At 33.5% G+C, this 17,712-nt stretch overlaps 2 protein-coding genes across 2 annotated transcripts; both read right to left on the reverse strand.

Moving 5' to 3' along the window:
- Nucleotides 1-223: 223 nt before the first annotated feature.
- Nucleotides 224-3,179, reverse strand: LOC111988403 (uncharacterized). Its single transcript, XM_065762694.1, has 5 exons — nucleotides 1,125-3,179; nucleotides 836-964; nucleotides 540-731; nucleotides 444-497; nucleotides 224-343 (listed from the first exon to the last, which is right to left on the reverse strand). The coding sequence occupies exons 1-5, from the start codon at nucleotides 3,177-3,179 to the stop codon at nucleotides 224-226; spliced, it is 2,550 nt and encodes an 849-aa protein (XP_065618766.1).
- Nucleotides 3,180-15,914: 12,735 nt separating this feature from the next.
- Nucleotides 15,915-16,533, reverse strand: LOC112030980 (uncharacterized). The gene is made up of 2 exons (XM_024063646.2): nucleotides 16,463-16,533; nucleotides 15,915-16,322 (listed from the first exon to the last, which is right to left on the reverse strand). Exons 1-2 carry the CDS (start codon nucleotides 16,531-16,533, stop codon nucleotides 16,025-16,027), a joined length of 369 nt encoding a protein of 122 aa, XP_023919414.2. The 3' UTR covers nucleotides 15,915-16,024.
- Nucleotides 16,534-17,712: the final 1,179 nt, after the last annotated feature.

Below are 17,712 nucleotides of genomic sequence, written 5' to 3' on the forward strand. Positions count from 1 at the left end.
TGGATTCTTAATGTATTAGTCATATCAAATTATTCCATTCCTTACTAAAAAAAAAATTACATTAAATTTTGTTACATTGCTGTGCAAGTGTAAAGTTTATATCCAATTAATAGATACTGTGATAATCTATTTCAGTAAGAGTGTGTGCTCAATGTGTGTTATATGTCATATGTATTAGATTGCTCAATTTATTGTCATTCAGAGTTCAGATCCTTAAATACTACTATTCTACTAAACTTGATCCACGTTTTCCCAATTTGGCTACCTCAGAAATACCCATTTCATTTACACTATCTTTTGGTTTTGTTTCAACTTTTAACTCTAGCTCCTCCATATCCAAGGTCTGTTAGCATCCAATTCAAGTACATTTGTCCAATTTCTGCCATCTTATGTTAATATTTAACATGTTTAGATGCTCTTATTTTCCCACTTTTAGTTCCTGCCTCTTCTGCATTTTTCTCTGGAGAATTTATACTTGTAGCTTTAGACAACTTTAACTACCATAAAAAAGAAACAGAACAATAACCATTATACAAGACCTTTAATTCCTTGGGCCTTCTTTTATCCTTTTTCTTCTTTTTATCTTTTGATTTTCTCTGTCCATGTCTTGCATTACCACCTCCTTTGTCAGTCTTTTTCTTGTCATCAAGTCCAAATTCTGATAAGGATGCTTCTTCTACAGCCTTATACGTGTCTTTTGCATCTTTGTTGGCCAGATCTTCCAGTCGTACCTACAAAAGGGGAATAGTACACTGAAAACATCAAATCATAGACGGGTAGGAAGGTAACTACATGAAAACCTTCAACAAAACAGCACAGAGAATTCAACACAAACCCGCATGAATGACTTCAGCAGGGGCACCAAAATTGATCGGTAATCACAAGCAGTTACCGTATCAATTTTCTGAGCTGTCTGCTTCATAGCAATAGTAGTTGTCCTGATTATAGCATCAAATTTGTAAAGCTGCAACAATAAACATACTGAGATTCAATCAACCTGTGGAATATAGCAGTTCATCGAGCAACATCTTTAATATCACTCACCACACTACATTGAGAGACATTGGATTTCACATCAAACAATTTGAAAATTTGACATGTTCATAAATTTGGCTATACCATACCTTTGCTGTCATCTCATCAATCAGCCTTCTAATCTCCAATTTTATTTCATTGTCCCCATGATGTGCCATCTCATCAATCAGCCTTTTAATCTCCAAATTTATTTCATTGTCGTCGTTATGTCCTGCCAGAGTTTTCCATATGATATCTGACTCAGAATTCTCATCATTTGTGTTCTTAATCTGTCTCTCCCGCTTTGATAAGAGAGACTCATAACTCAATGGTTCGTTCCCAAACTCTTCCCTTCTCTTATCTTCTTCAACATATATACTCTCCAAATTCTGACATTCCTTAATGTCTCTCAAGTATTCTATTTTTTTCTCACAAGTATTCTGCATCCGGTGAAATTCAGCCTCGTAGATCTTGAAAAACTCTTTTCCTTGACTTTTACAAGTTTCTATCAAATTTTTCCACTGCTTCAATTGCTCCCCAATATTAGTTCCTCCCTTCAATAACCAATCCACAATAGCATCTTTATGTTCATCATCATTTAATTCGATTTCATCAACAGCACTAGAAGTAACAGCAGCTCCATCATTTGGCACAACAAGCTGTCCACTCAACATTCTCTTGTCGAATTCTACAAAAGAGAAGTCCTCATTAAAAACAAGCTTCTCACATGGCTCACCTCTAACCTCATCTTTCACAAGACTCTTGCAGAGCCCGTGTAACCCGCAAATATTGCCGAGATCATCCAAGAATTCGAACACACGATTAAGCTCTGAGATGTCAAGAAAGCATGCTGAGAGCAGAGTGCGGTTCATCCAGTGTTCCTTAAGCAACTGTTCCGGGATTCGCTTCTTCAGTATTTCCATTATCAAGTCCATTAACGCTTGAAGATGGCTCTGAACGAAACATCCAATGCTCAAGAACTGGTCTAATAGCGCTCGGATTTTATTAATGATCGCTTCACGTTCTCTGTCGATGCAGTAAGGCCATTTTTGTTTCAAGAAAACTTCGTCTCCACCCTCTTTTCTTGACAAATCTTCCATCATTTTCACAGCTGCGACCACATCGACGGGTGCCCATTTTCTTGATTTAACGGAGTCATGGATTGAATCAGATACTATTTTCGGCTCTGCAGATCGTAACTCATCGGATAAAGTCCCTAAATGCACACTCTTCAGATGCTCTGCATTCCATTTTACGTCAAAAAACCTCTCGTTACAACAACAACACGTCCAAAACTTCCAATTCTTCGCCGCCTTCACGTATTCCATCGCCTGCATCACCACCGCCACAGCCTCCGGTGATTTTTTCTTGTCAAAATGCTGTTTAAGGCTTTTGATTCGAATCCTCCACAAATCCTTCTTTAGCTCCATACTCATCTTGTCATTCCAGTAATCCTTGACTTGGGTCGCCACAGTTTCATCGTTTAACACTTTCTTGAGGTTCTTCCTCAGTGCAATTGCTTTCTCTTCGATCTCTTCCTTTCTTCCTTGTAGTTCTTGAATCTCATTCTTTATGATTGCCAGAAATGTAGTGTCAATGAAATACTTGCTTTCCAATTTTAGGAGCCTGAGTTTCTTTGTGTGTAATTCAATTTGGGACTGTGTGAGCCAACTTTCGGGGTTGTTGTCCTTGTAAATTTCAAAGCTATAGTCGATCACGGTGGGGTGTTGGATGGCTAGTCCGGTATCACATGCTTCAATCACGGCTTCGAAGCCGGCATTGGTGTCTTTTTTGGCTAATGCCATAAGTGGGGAAGCGTGGAAGGACCAGAAGGAGAGGGAGTCCTGACATAACTGCACGGCTCGCTTAGATGAGTCGACGGATCTCTTGATATGTTTGAGCATCTCGGGGCGGTATTTGTCGGTGATGGTGGCTAAATGCGAGATTTTTAAGTGGATGAAGCTGAGGGCGCCGTGTGCAAGGGCGGAGTTTGGGTGGCGGGATAGGATGGACTTGACAAGATTGAGGGCTTGGGTTGGGTGCCCATTGTAAAGTTCATCAATGGCGTCATTGACTTCTTTGGTGATGGTAAGTGATCGATCATCAACATCAGACAGTGGAGGGTGAGAAGGAGAGGCAGTTGCATTGCGTTTCTTGCTTCTCATTTTGGAGGGAAAAAGGGAATAGTGAGAATGGTTAGAATGTAAATGGAAAATAAGGAATTAATAACTAATAAGCAATCACAGTGAAGTTCGGGCTATTTCGGTGTTGGGTTAGTGTTTTAGAATTTTTAGTAATGTTTGAAGACTCGATAACAGTCTCATGTATAATTGCAAATCACATAAAGGAATATAATGCTTGAGAGTATCTAGATTCATATTCAACCTCAATTTTGTAGTAACATGAATTCTTTTCAAAACAGGTGGGTATTTACATTCTTATGCTTGGAAAAAGTTGCATTTTTTTTTTTTTATAAAATAATAATTTTACCTATTCCTCCTAACGTTTACAAAGTAGAAATTATTTAAGAAAAAAAAAATGTCCTTATCTCTTTTTTTAGTAATATGATTAAGAATTAGTTTATATATATTTTTGTGCATATGTGTGTGGTGTTTCTCTTTTTTAGAATCTCCTATTTGGGATTGAGTTAGATGCTAAAACAAAATAAATTATTTTTATTAACAAAGATGATGTTGTGATTGCCATGAAGAACAAGAGTTTAAAAAATTATTTATGTATTATACATGTCATTGAAGAATGTTAGAATTTAATTTTAGTGAATTTTCTATGATTTATAGTTATATATATATATATATATATTATTTATGAGAAGATTAAAATAAAGACTTGATATTGTGTTTACAAATCTAACTTGATATTGTGTTTATAAGAATGTCATATTTTTTAGATTCTTAGGGTCCGTTTAGATAGAACTTATTTTGCTGAAACTGAAAACTAAAAACACTGTAGCAAAATAATTTTTAAATCTGTGAATAGTGTCGTGAAAACAATTTTTAATGAAAAAGTTGATGAAAAGTGTAATTTGTGAGACCCGTAAACAGTGCATGGGTGCACTGTTCACTGCTGACTTAGTCAAAAGGTGCGGCTGAAGCAAAAAAAAAAACTAAAAATGTGTGAAAACATAAAACGCAGCCGTAGACGTGGTATCCAAACCCACACTTAGTAGATTCCAAATTAAACCAAACATTGGAATATTTATATTCTCAAGCATCTAGAATACTAGGCATCATATTTTGAGGAATTTGGATGCAGAGTAATGTAGATTCTGCCAAACCAAAGGTCCCTTTGTTTTTTTTAATCTTTTTATTATTCTCATTTACTCTCTTTCATGTTAATGAGAGTTTATATTTGAAGGTTAAAAAAAAGAGAAAGTTTAAGAACACAATAAGCCTTGACTCGTGTAGTCAACGTGTCTAGCTACAACATTGGACACATATTTCTTGAACTTTCTTTTATCATCTCCTCTGCTCATTTTTGGAGGGAAATTGAGAGAATAGAGGGAAAAATAGTGTTTTGAAATGAAGAATATTGTGGAGTAGTGAAAACAACTACATATGAGTTTGCTTCAGAGAAAAAAAGAAAAAAAAGAAAAAGAAAAAAAGGTGAATAAATGAAAATGCAAATGAAGAGATCCTAACTAACGAGTTATGAGTTTGCCTCTAGACAAAAAATAAAATCAAAAATTAAAAATTAAACTGTGAAAAAAAGAATTAATCCAGATTCTTATGTGAGGGAGCTAATTGTCCTAAATTCACAATGTTGGGGAGCGGATTTAATTGATCAAATTTTCATTCCTTTGAAGCTAGTCAAATTAAAAGCATCCCTTTGAGTTCAAATTGAAGGAAATTAAAAATAGCCTTTTATGAGAAGAGCAAACCTTTCATTTATAACCAATAAAAATAAACATTACAGCAGCCTAACTTTAAAGAGAAAACCCCGTAGCCATTTGTGGCAGATGTGTTAAAAAAAATTAAAAAAAAAAAAAGAAAAGAAAAAAAAAAGGCCCTTTAGGTCCATTTCGGTTTACAACGGTCTATTCGGTCCATTTCAATCTATTTTGGTCCATTCAGTTTACTTTAGTCTATTTCAGTCCAATTTGGTCCATTCAGTCTATTTCAGTCGACCTCAATCCATTTCGTCTACTTTGGTCTATTTAGTTCACCTCCGTCCAATTCGGTCCACTTTGGTACATTCAATCTACTTCAGTCCATTTTGATCTATTGTGGTCCATTTAGTCCACTTTAGTATATTTAAAAAAATATACTAAAAAAGTATTTGCAAATGACCAAACATAGCTGTCAAAAAAGTATTTAAATTTAAAGTTAATCATGTTACATTGGAAAATTATAACTAGACTATGATTTTCTAAAGATTTTTTTATGAAAATATCTTTTCTACAAAATTATTGTTTAATCGATTAACATACGACATATCAATCAATATTTGGTTTAGTTTGGTCACTTGTTTTGGCTATTAAGAAATCAAATTTAGTTGTTTCCATCGTTTGAGAAGGCTATTTATTGCAAGATTGTAAGCTTGAGGAATTTTTCATGTCAAGATTAGTGTGATATGTTTTTATAGCACACAAGTTGGCAGATTAAGGTGTACCAGTAGTAATACCAAGTCATTCATTGATTGAGCTAGGATTAACTGCGTGCTTAATTTTGGGATGGCTATTGGTAGATTGGCAGATGAAGTAGGGATATTGAAGGAGAGAGTATAAGATGTTTTCATAATACCAGCTCAGCCTCAAATTTGGTGTTTCTTACCCAATAAATGATTGACATCTGTCCAAAAAAAGCCACATCAGTTTACTTCACAAGCCCAAATAAAAAGACAATTTTGCCCTTGAAAATTTTCAAACCCCGCCCACTATTATTCTCTGTCTCTCCTCCTCCCTCTTTCAAATTCAATTCCCAAAATGAAACCCTGATATTTTATGAACCCCTGCGACTTTTACTCTCTCACTCTCTCCTTCGTCCCTTTCAAATCTAATTCTAGAAATCAAACATTACTCTCTCTTTCATACCCAAACTCCCTTCCATCTACAATTGCCTCTTCCGTTTTCTCGTTGCCAGAGTGCTCTTCCCCCACCTACGGTGTGAGTTCTCACAGTCACTGCCGAGCATCACCGGTCCAATGAGACCAGCCTTTATATCCTTTGAAAATCACCTTTACTCTTTTTCTAGCATCACCGTCGGTTTGGAGAACCTAGGCCATTTTCTCACTCACCGATTCTAATGCCCAAAGACCCAAAAGGGTAATTTTCCCATTCTATCTGTTTTTTTTTCAGTATATATTCACATCTTCTTTTTCATTTTCTTCTTGTTTTTTTGCAACTATAGATGGTTTTTTCACTTATCACGATTTTACTTTTTTAAAAGCAAAGGAACATTTTAGTGTGGAAAGGAGATAGATAGGAATACTAGAACTTGAAACATGTTGTATAATTGATATCTTGAACAAGATATTTATTTCTGATATATATCCCCAGCTTTTATGAAACAAAGATTAGGATATTGAAATTGATCTGTATCTCTTTGAATTTGGCATTGTTGCTTTAATTATTCCCAAATTTAATGGATGAAAAATTGTTCTCTTTCTTTGAATTTTTTTTTTTTTTGATATCATCAGATTTATTGGAAATTTGTAGCAGCTACGCTTGTTCTCTAGATTAGATATGAATGAGTTGCCCTGTTCTCTCCTTAATGAAGCTTGTGTTTTAATTTCATTTGGTGATGTGGAGTCAGTGTCATAGGTCCCAAATTGTTTTGATCAAGATAAGGGCAATCCAATAGTTTGGCAAGTTTGTTCTTTTGTTCTTCCCTAATACGCTTTATTCATGACAAAATGAAAAACTTATTTGAAATGGCCAAGTTGTAAGTTTCTGATGTACATTAGTTAGCCATATAAGTTGACTAAGAGTATTAAGTACTGTATGAATTGTTAGTTATCATGCATCCAAATGAGAAGTTTTAGTTTTGAAGGCAGAGGACTTACCTTGTAGTTGTCATCCTGGATGATATATATTATTATGTTATTTTGTTTTCATGCTAACAATACCTTTTTGTGTCATAATGTTTTTAGCATTTGTCAAAGGAATGATGATAAAACATCAGCTACAACAGGTGCAACATTAGCTGCCACACCGGAGCCACTCAGGCTACAACATAATGCAGCAGCTAGTGCACTAGAGCAGCACACACAAGCACCAAAGCAGGCAAGGCAATCAAACAGTGCAATAGCAAGTGCAAGGGTAGATGATATGCGGACTGAAGGATTGGATGAGCATCAAAGGATTGTGTTTTGTGTTACAAAATTGAAGAAGCTCAAGAATAGTATAAATCTATCTAAACGACAGAGCAGAAGTGTAGCCTAGTTGTAATTGTACAGTAAACGATATGTAGTTTGTATATAAGTATAGTTAGCTTAGTAAGTCAAGCACATGTAAGAGTCTGTTATTTTTGTTAGTCCCTATTCACACGTATAGCAATCTGTTAAGTTAGTTACAGAGTTGATTTGGTTCTTTTGGTGTATATATGTACAGATTTGATTCAATGAATAAGATGGGCAAATCATTTTCATCAAAACAAGTTTTCTCATAGCATTAAAGGTGAATGTTAGTTATGAATGGTGTGGCTAACTTGTTCAGCAACTTTCATTTCCATTTTACCAATGTTATAATCCTGAACTCATATTAATAAGTTGGACTTGTTCAACAACTTCCATTCCATTATACCAATGTTAAAAGAGTGGGTTCATATCAATAAGTAAAGAAAAATTCACATACATTTGAGATCATTGTAAACTTCAATGGTTATTATCTATCTAAGAATATTATACATAAAAATGAGAGTTTGAACTTGACATTTCAAGCAAATAGCATGACTACCTACTTAGAAGTATGCCTTTCACAATAATTGTACTTTTTTTTTTTTTTTTTTTTAAGCTGCGATAGTTGTATTAAATTAAAACTGGAAAACAAGAGAAGGGCAATCAACCTTACAAGCTTACTATAAAGCAGTCGAAAGATTGCTGTTATTGCAACAAAAAGGTGAGGAAGAAACTAAAGCTAACTTGGTAGCAGCATGAGCTGCACCATTACAAATCCTATTGATCCAACTACAAGAGCAAGCAGCAAACGACACAACTAAACTACGAATATTGTCAGTTATAGCTGAGATAGACCAATCTACAGACTGGTACTATAATAAAATGAACTTTACCATCACATTTAAAAATATTCATCATTTTCATATAGAATTTATGTTAAACTAGAAGCTACTCAAAATGCAAATATAGAATCTAACATGTTTTTGCAGCTTCATTAATTACAAAAGGTATTCAAAAGAGTTGTTAGAAAAGGTATCAACTATCCAAATTGTTAGATATCCCATCTAAAAAGCAGCTGTCTAAGTCAAATATGTTGCCCAAAAATATTGTCCACTAGTTGTGCATATGACTATGCAATTTGCTATTCAAAAAACTGTCCAAAAAAGTTCTCCATTATATTCAGAATCTTGTGCATATGACTGTGCAGTTTGCTAATCAAAAAACTGTCCAAAAAAGTTTTCCATTATATTCAGAATCTTGTGGTTGAGTGCTGGAAAAAAAGAGTACATGTTAAAAGGCATTTTTTTTTCTTCCTAATGTAAAAAGTTTAAAAAATAGTACATGTTGAAAGGCATTTTTTTTTTCTTCCTAATGTAAAAATTTTAAAGTGACATAATGTACCTAGCTGAAGGGTGATATTAATTTTTTTTCTTGAAGCATTCTTGTATGACTAAACATGGGATTGAACAACTCTGGGGAAAAGGATGATGATTGAACACCTCCTAAGAAAAAGAGGAAATAGTAGCATATGGTTAAACTTAACAAGCAAAGCTAAGAAAAAAAAATGATTAAAATAGTTGTTTTAGACATACCATGTATCACAGAACTAACTTGTGGCGCCTGTGAACTGGTGGCATCTTTTCCACTTGAATTTCTTGATTCATTCTTGGAAAGCTAAACATGGGATAAACAATAGACATCTCCGGGGGAATGAATGATGATTGAACATCTCTTAAGAAAAAAAAGATACAATAAAAAATGGTTAAACTTAACAAGCAAAGCTAAGAACAAAATGGTTAAAATAGTAGTTTTGAACATACTATGTGTCATAGAACTAGCTTGTGGAGCTTGTGAACTAGTTGCATATTTTCCACTTCTCATCTTTTCCCCTTGAATTTGTTGATGCATTCTTATAGAGCTAAACACGGGATAAGCAATAGACATCTCCGAGGGAATGAATGATACTTGAACATCTCCTAAGAAAAAATAGAAAATGGTTAAACTTGACAAGCAAAGCAAAGAGAAAAAAAAAAAGACTAAAATAGTAGTTTTGAACATACCATGTGTCATAGAACTAGCTTGTGGAGCTTGGGAACTAGTTGCATCTTTCACGCTTCTTCTCATCTTTTTCACTTGAATTTCTTAAAGCATAGAAGTAGATAGTAGAGCTTGTGAAGTTGAAGCATCTTTCACCTTTTTCTTTTTGAACAATTTTAGATCCCTTAAACCAACCAGATTAACCTAATTAACTAGTCAAGCGATTAACTTAGTCAATTTATGCAATTCTAGGTTATCACAAACATATAGTCATATCAAGAATATAAAGCAGCGTAAATATAAAAGACACAATGATATGATCACCCAGGAAACCACACGGTAAAAACTTGGGGAGGATTTAACCTAGCTATCCTTAAGGTAAACCTGAATCCACTATGCGAAAGAATCGAAGTTCATACAAAAGGACTTATAAACTCCCCACTTAACTTCCTAATGCTACCCACCAGTAGAACTTATTGACACGACCACGTGCAAGCTCCGAATCCACAGACTCCTACTTTCTTGGATTCTCCAATCAGCTACAAGCACCCATGCTTGTTATTCTTTAAACTTCAATGGCAGCAACCGAGTTGATCATCAAGATGTTGATACTATCTCTACCTTGAAAACCCTAAGTTTTGTGTAAAGGAAAACTCCTCTAGATCTCACAAGAGATTTACACAAAACAGAAAAGTATGAGCAACAACACAACAAGAGCAACTCTAAAAACGTGGCTAGGGTTTTGCCTTTTATACCTAGGGTAAAAATAGAAAACCCAAAACGTTTAATGAGTTAGGGCTGAGTTGGAAAATTCTGCAGAAAAGCATTCTGCCCGAGATTCGATCAATCGAGTCTTTCTTCCGATCGATCGAGCCAGGCCAAAATGCACCAATGCATTTGCAGCCTCTTGATTCCAACTTTACATAAAATATATAACTTTGAGCAAGTCTAAACAAGACTAAACATATTGTTTTGATAATGGTTTGCCAACATTACACATTAGAGTTCTAAATACATAAATTCCTAAATCTTTAGAACCTAACACTTTTCTTTTTCTCAAGTTGACATTATATTTTAGCAGCTGTCTAAGTCAAATATGTTGCCCAAAAATATTGTCCACTAGTTGTGCATATGACTGTGCAATTTGTTATTCAAAAAAAAGTTCTCCATTATATTCAGAATCTTGTGCATATGACTATGTAGTTTTTTATTCAAAAAGCTATCCAAAAGTTCTCTATTATATTCAGAATCTTGTGCATATAACTGTGCAGTTTGCTAATCAAAAAACTGTTCAAAAAAGTTTTCCATTATATTTAGAATCTTGTGGTTGAGTCCTGGAAAAAAAAGAGTACATGTTAAAAGGCTTTTTTTTTTCCCTTATGTAAAAAGTTTAAAAAATAGTATATGTTGAAAGGCATTTTTTTTTTCTTCCTAATGTAAAAATTTTAAAGTGACATAATGTACCTGGTAAAGGGTGATATTAATTTATTTTCTTGAAGCATTCTTGTATGGCTAAACATGGGATTGAACAACTCTGGGGAAAAGGATGATGATTGAACACTCCTAAGAAAAAGAGGAAATAGTAGCATATGGTTAAACTTAACAAGCAAAGCTAAGAAAAAAAATGATTAAAATAGTTGTTTTAGACATATCATGTATCACAGAACTAACTTGTGGAGCCTGTGAACTAGTGGTATCTTTTCCACTTGAATTTCTTGATTAATTCTTGGAAAGCTAAACATGGGATAAACAATAGACATCTCTGGGGGAATGAATGATGATTAAACATCTCCTAAGAAAAAAAGGATACAATAACAAATGGTTAAACTTAACAAGCAAAGCTAAGAACAAAATGGTTAAAATAGTAGTTTTGAACATACTATGTGTCATAAAACTAGCTTGTGGAGCTTGTGAACTAGTTGCATATTTTCCACTTCTCATCTTTTCCACTTGAATTTGTTGATGCATTCTTGTAGAGCTAAACATGGGATAAGCAATAGACATCTTCGGGGGAATGAATGATACTTGAACATCTCCTAAGAAAAAGAAAAAATAGAAAATGATTAAACTTGACAAGCAAATTAAGCAAAGAGAAAAAAAATGACTAAAATAGTAGTTTTGAACATACCATGTGTCATAGAACTAGCTTGTGGAGCTTGGGAACTAGTTGCATCTTTCACGCTTCTTCTCATCTTTTTCACTTAAATTTCTTGAAGCGTAGAAGCAGATTGTGGAGCTTGTGAAGTTGAAGCATCTTTCACCTTTTTTCTTTTCTTTTTCTCCAATTGACATTTTATTCTAGTATTGGTTATCCCTTTCTTTCTCACATGTGGTGGATCAAGGATTGGTTGCTCCCCATCTAAGTTTGGTTGCACCTCATCATGTGCAAGATCTTGAGGACATTCTTTACCAACATCTTCCACCCCATTCGTAGCCATCATATACTTTTCAAACTCACGTGATAGCTCTCTTAGATTATCCGTAATAAATTTTGTCCCACTATCGGTCAATGAAGCCTTATCAAACATATTATATCCCAAATGAGTTAACATGCTCATACGCAATGTATGACTTGATTTCTTTTTTGTTTGAGAAAAATCATCATAACAACACAATCTCTTTTTTGCATCTTTTGTCCATCTAATTGATATATATGTATCGGGTATTTTGTTCATATTGTTAACAAGAAACACTCTTCAAGCATGGCAACATAACAAGCCCAAAGTCTCAAATAACTTGCAATCACAGCAAACGGTCAATTCAGACTGGTTAAAATGCACAGTATATACCCTACTACTCATCTCATTATGTAGTGAATATGTGAAGTTATTCTCATGATGGTTAGTTTCAACAACTTAATCCCCCACCTGAATTGAACTCTTCTTCAAACATTTTAAACAAGGTAATAGTATAAACTTTAGTAGCATGACTTAAGATACCTCCATACCCCATTACTTTTGAAGGTACACCATTCTTACAACAAAAATCTTCATTTATTTCATTTTGGTGCATTTCTACCACTTTTTCCTCATAAAATTCAACAACTTGGATAAGTGTTATGGAAGTTTTCATGATTTGATGAAATACATTATTTGTACTCTTTTTTGATATTAAAAATGGTATTTGGAGTGTTTCAAAGAATTATGAACACAATCATCAATTTGCAAGTCCAGAAGAGAGGTGTAATTTGAGATCTGGAAGGAAGGTGCTAAGTACTCATAGGACTATAATTGAGACAATGGTTAGCTCAGGCATAAAGCAACGAGGTCTTACTCATTTTTATCAAAGGAGCTTGGTGGTGCAAATAATGTTGGGTTCCTTAGAAGAGATTGCCATAACTTCCTACACACAAAAGAAAACAATTGATTGAAGTTGGGGATGGGCAAAGTGCTATTAATCATTTTAAAAATAGAGAAAGTGAAGATTCAATGTTTTATTTAGTACACCAAGAAAATAGAATGGAAATTTCTTTTGGAGAGATGGTAGAACAAAATTAGATTATGACTGTTTTGGGGATGTTGTTGCTTTTGACACCACTTATCGAACTAATAAGTATAACTTAATATGTGCACAATTTGTGGGGATTAACCATCATTGGAACAATGTTTTACTTGGTTGTGCCTTTTTAACAGATGAAACACTGATTCATTTATTTGGTTGTTTGAGACTTTTTTGACAGCAATGGGAGGTCAACAATCAAAATCTATTTCTACAGAACAAGACCAAGCAATGGCAAATGCTATTAAGGTGGATTTCTCCAAATCTCGTCATAGACTTTGTTCATGACATATTAGTAAAAATGCCCAACAAAACCTCCTAGGATTCTATGGTAATCCAAATTTCCATCAAAGATTTAATAAGTGCTTAAATGGATGTTTAACTAAAATGGAGTTTGAGTCAACTTGGAATGGTATGATTGAGAAGCATAATTTAAAGGATCATGCATGGCTTAAAAGGTTATACCAAATCTAAGAAAAGTGGCATTCAGCCTTCAATGTAGATTTCTTTTCTGCAAAGATGAAGTCTACCCAACAAAGTAAGAGTACAAATAATGTATTTCATCAAANCATCTCTCCAAAAGAAATTTGCCATTCTATTTTCTTGGTCAACTTGTACTGAATAAAAAAACATTGAATCTTCACTTTGTCTATTTTTAAAATGATTAATAACACTTTGCCCATCCCCAGCTTTAATCAATTGTTTTCTTTTAGTGTGCAGGAAGTTATAGCAATCTTTTCTAAGGAACCCAACATTATTTGCACCACCAAACTCCTTTGATAAAAATGAGTAAAACCTTGTTGCTTTTATGCCTGAGCTAACCATTGTCTCAATTACAATCCCATGAGTACTTAGCACCTTCCTTCCTAACCTCAAATTACACCTCTCTGCTAGACTTGCAAATTTATGATTGTGTTCCTCATTGAAGTCTGTAACACTCTAAATACCATTTTTAATATCAAAACAAATCCTAGCTTGACAACCTATTCTTGTATCTAATTTATTATACTTTTTATAATCATAGGGCTTAAGAACACCATTAGTCTTTCGTGTAACCCCTTTTAGAATGCTAAACCCCTTGTTTAAAGCATACTCATTGTAGAGATTATATGCTTCTTCTTCAAAACTCACTTGCATTCCAAGTTTAATTTCATAGAATTCACCCAAAATTATATTCTCATGATTTTCACCTTTATCATTGTCACCAGCTGTATCAAGAGCATTTTCTAAAAAATCCATTACTAGTCTAGCCTAATCATGAAAAAGAATATTGAATAAACAAATTGAATAGGCAGAACTCAAAATTTTCCATAATAACACAACTATAGACTTAAACTAAGAAAATAAAAAGGAAAAGAAAGATTAAATACCTCAACAGAGACTCTTGAAAGAGACTATTTATTGGAATCAATTCCTTCAGTAAACCCAATAGAACAGAAGCATCACATCCCTGTACCAGTGCCAAATTGAAAGAGATACTGTTAGGTTTTTAGATCCCTTAAAATAACAATTGGATTAACCTAGTTTATTTAGCCAAGTGATTAGCTTAGTCAAATTATGCAAATCTAGGTTAACACATAATCAAATAATCATATCAAGATATTAAGCAGCGGAAATATAAAGAACACAAAGATATGATCACCCAAGAAAACCAAACTGGTAAAAAACCTGGGGAGGATTTAACCTAGCTATCCTCAAGGTAAACTTGAATCCACTATATGAAAGAATCGAAGTTCATACAAAAGGACTTACAAGCACCCACGCTCAACTTCCTAATGCTACCCACCAGTAGAACTTACTAACATGACCANATATATCTTCCTATTTAGGCTATCAAATATAGACATGTTTTAGTTTCGTATTCCCATTTATCTCATTTTCACACTCTAATGTGTCTTTGCTTTCTTTTTCTTTTTTTAAATTTTATTTTGGTGATAAGTAAGTAAAAAAAAAAAAAAACCATCTATATTTGCAAATAAATTAATAAAAGAAACTAAAAGAACTTTCTCCTTTCCACACTCAAATATGCCTCTGCCTTTCTTTTTTGGGTGATAACTAATAAGTGAAAAAAACAATTCCATAGTTGCAAACAAATAAAACTAAAATGAAAAAGAAGATGTGAATAGGTATGAAAGGAAGCAGATGAAATAAATATTACCCATTTGTGGCAGATTCTCAAAAATCGATAGTGGACTTGCGATGCTAAGTAGTGGTTGCGATGCTCGATTTGGGGTTTTCAGAGGATTCAACTTATAGTCTCATAGGACTTGCGATGCTCGGCAGTGACTATGTTTGGCAGCAAAATCCTGGTTGAGAGAAAGAATTGGCTATGTTTGGTAGCAAAATTCGGAGTTGAGAGAAAGAAAGGAGAAGGAGCACTTGAGAGAGAAAAAAGGGAGAGGAAAAGGGAGCACCTGAGTGAAAGAGAAACAAATGGGTAGGAATTTCAGGTTTAGTAAGCGAGGGAAAAGTGGTGCGGTTTGATTTATTTTCAGGGGCAAAATTGTCTTTTTACTTAGGTTTATGGAGTAAACTGATGTAGCTTTTTTTGGACAGATGTCAGTTATTTATTGAGTAAGAAACACCAAATTTGAGGCTGAGCTGATATTATAGAAACATCTTATACTTTCTCATATTGAAGGGGTTGTGGTGGCAACTACGAAGTCATTGTTTGGAAAGTCTATCTTATCATTTCCAAAGTAGCCAAAATATATATATATATATATATACACACTACTGCTACTACTAATAAAGGCTGAAGTTTAAGTTTTTAGAGAGTTTTATATGCACATAAATAACTACTACTATATATCCACTGCTATCTAAACTCCTTTAGCCAATATAAAGCATATCACGTGCAAGGAAAAAAAAAAAAAAAAAAAACTTCCAACCTATTAAAGATTTCCAACCTCCATTACAAGGTTCTCTTTAATGTCAGATGCCAGTCGCATGGGTGTTAGAGAACTTACCACAGTGCAAACTAAGATTAAAAGGGGAAAATTACAACTAAGATTAATCACATGCATCAAATATTGATGGTGTTTCATTCAAGACAATTTATTACTTCTAATTGGATCTAGTCAGATTCAAGTTCTCTGGGGTGCTACTCTTCAAATTTGCTTCATTTCTCATCCGATTTGACACCCTGAGCTTGATGAAAATATTTCCAGTTAAAGTTATCAAAGCTGATGTGACGAAGGGACGTTTGTTCCATATTTCCTTCACTGCTTCCAGCTTTATTTAGCTCAGCAAGGCGCTTTTGTTCGGCCTCATTTTCATTCTGCCTCAGATATTCCAAAGGCTCTTTCTCCTCCTCAGGCGTAAGTTTCGGTTTTTCTTGCCCCAGTTCATTAGTGATTACAGGGCCAACAATCTCAGGATTAGGAGGATTATCTCCGCCATGTTCAGCAGGAAGGGAACTGAAGCACAAAACAGGTGAAAAATCATTGTAGCTTTATTTAAGTCTAGGTATTGGGAGCACATATGGCCAACAATTGACAGATTTTCGCATATTTTAGTCAATGGAAATGTTAAAGTAGGAACAAAAACAACGACTTACATTTGCTCCACATTTTCCTGTTGCTCTTCGCTACCTTCAATTGCCTCCAATAAGCAATAATTGAAATACATTAATAGAAAAATAGAATGGAATAAAAAAGAAGATAGCTCTTCTCACATAATTTTTCTAATTTAATTGATGGTAATTGAATTTCTTTTATATAGAACAAAAGAAAAAAAAAATCCATAAATTAAAAGTATTTAGACCTATTACGCTACCACAATCTAGGTAATTTCAAAAGGACTTGGTTAGGTCCAATGCATCAGTGCATTGGATCTAGTCAGATTGTGACACATGTTCAAAAGTGGACATATATCATTATCTCAACGCGTCCAGTACTACTGAACACCTAAGCTTAACCCATTTCAAAAATAATTAAATAAACCTACATCAAGATAAAGAGAAAGTGAAAATTGTATTGCAACGCAATGTAAAAGTTTACATATCAATTACCTGATATACACATTTTAATGTTGCCATAAATGAGGAAATAATCTATACAATCAATTAAGAATACTTCAATAAATTATATAAAAAATTAAGATGAATTGAATTATCTAAAAAGTTTTAAAAATCATAGAATTCTAGTAATAATTCAACTGCATTAATAGAAAAATGGAAACACAATTAAAAAAGAAAAAGAAAAAAACTTCTCACCGAAAAGCTAAAATTTTCCTTATGTAGTACTTCACTTAATTTTAGTATTTTTATTGATTGAAATAGTGTTGTAGTTCAGTTTTAGTTCAACTAAATTTCTATTAGATTCAAACTTAGATGCTTATTTAATTCTAATCTATGTTTTCTTATGTAGATTATCAAAACAAAATGGTTGTTTTTGTTTGTGATACAAATATGTTTTAAAAAAATTCAATCTTATTTGATTTACAGTACTCCTAAAAAGTTGATACGGATAAAAAGAGTGGTGGTATCAAAAAATTAATTATTAAATGATTAAATGAAGAATTTGAATTGCAATCAAATTAATATTTTTATTTCCTTAAAAATAATAAGAGAAGAAGATAAGAACAAAAAAAAAAAATTCTTTGAATGACTATTAAATTATTGTTAAAGATGACCTTCTTATGCTCAAGTTTAAAGTAATTGATGTCAGATATAAGCATGTTGCACATAGTTTATTCATAGGCCAGTAAGGCAATAACATATTATACATAGCAAGCTCATCGTACCTCTCTTGATGAAAAATAAAAACTTAAAAGAAGTAAAACAAAGAAGAAGAAGAACTTCAATGC

The sequence above is a fragment of the Quercus suber genome, unplaced genomic scaffold (genome assembly GCF_002906115.3).
Source record: "Quercus suber isolate HL8 unplaced genomic scaffold, Cork oak 2.0 scaffold_469, whole genome shotgun sequence".
NCBI classification, from domain to species: Eukaryota; Viridiplantae; Streptophyta; class Magnoliopsida; order Fagales; family Fagaceae; genus Quercus; species Quercus suber.

Excerpts from the sequence above, each read along its gene's own strand:
- LOC112030980 (XM_024063646.2), bottom strand. The coding sequence starts at position 16,533 with ATGTATTTCAATTATTGCTTATTGGAGGCAATTGAAGGTAGCGAAGAG. Across the intron at positions 16,323-16,462 it reads CAGGAAAATGTGGAGCAAAT|TTCCCTTCCTGCTGAACATG; the intron begins GTAAGTCGTTGT and ends TTTGTGCTTCAG.
- LOC111988403 (XM_065762694.1), bottom strand. The coding sequence starts at position 3,179 with ATGAGAAGCAAGAAACGCAATGCAACTGCCTCTCCTTCTCACCCTCCA. Across the intron at positions 732-835 it reads TGCTGAAGTCATTCATGCGG|GTACGACTGGAAGATCTGGC; the intron begins GTTTGTGTTGAA and ends CCCCTTTTGTAG. Across the intron at positions 344-443 it reads CAGAGAAAAATGCAGAAGAG|ACCTTGGATATGGAGGAGCT; the intron begins GCAGGAACTAAA and ends GGATGCTAACAG.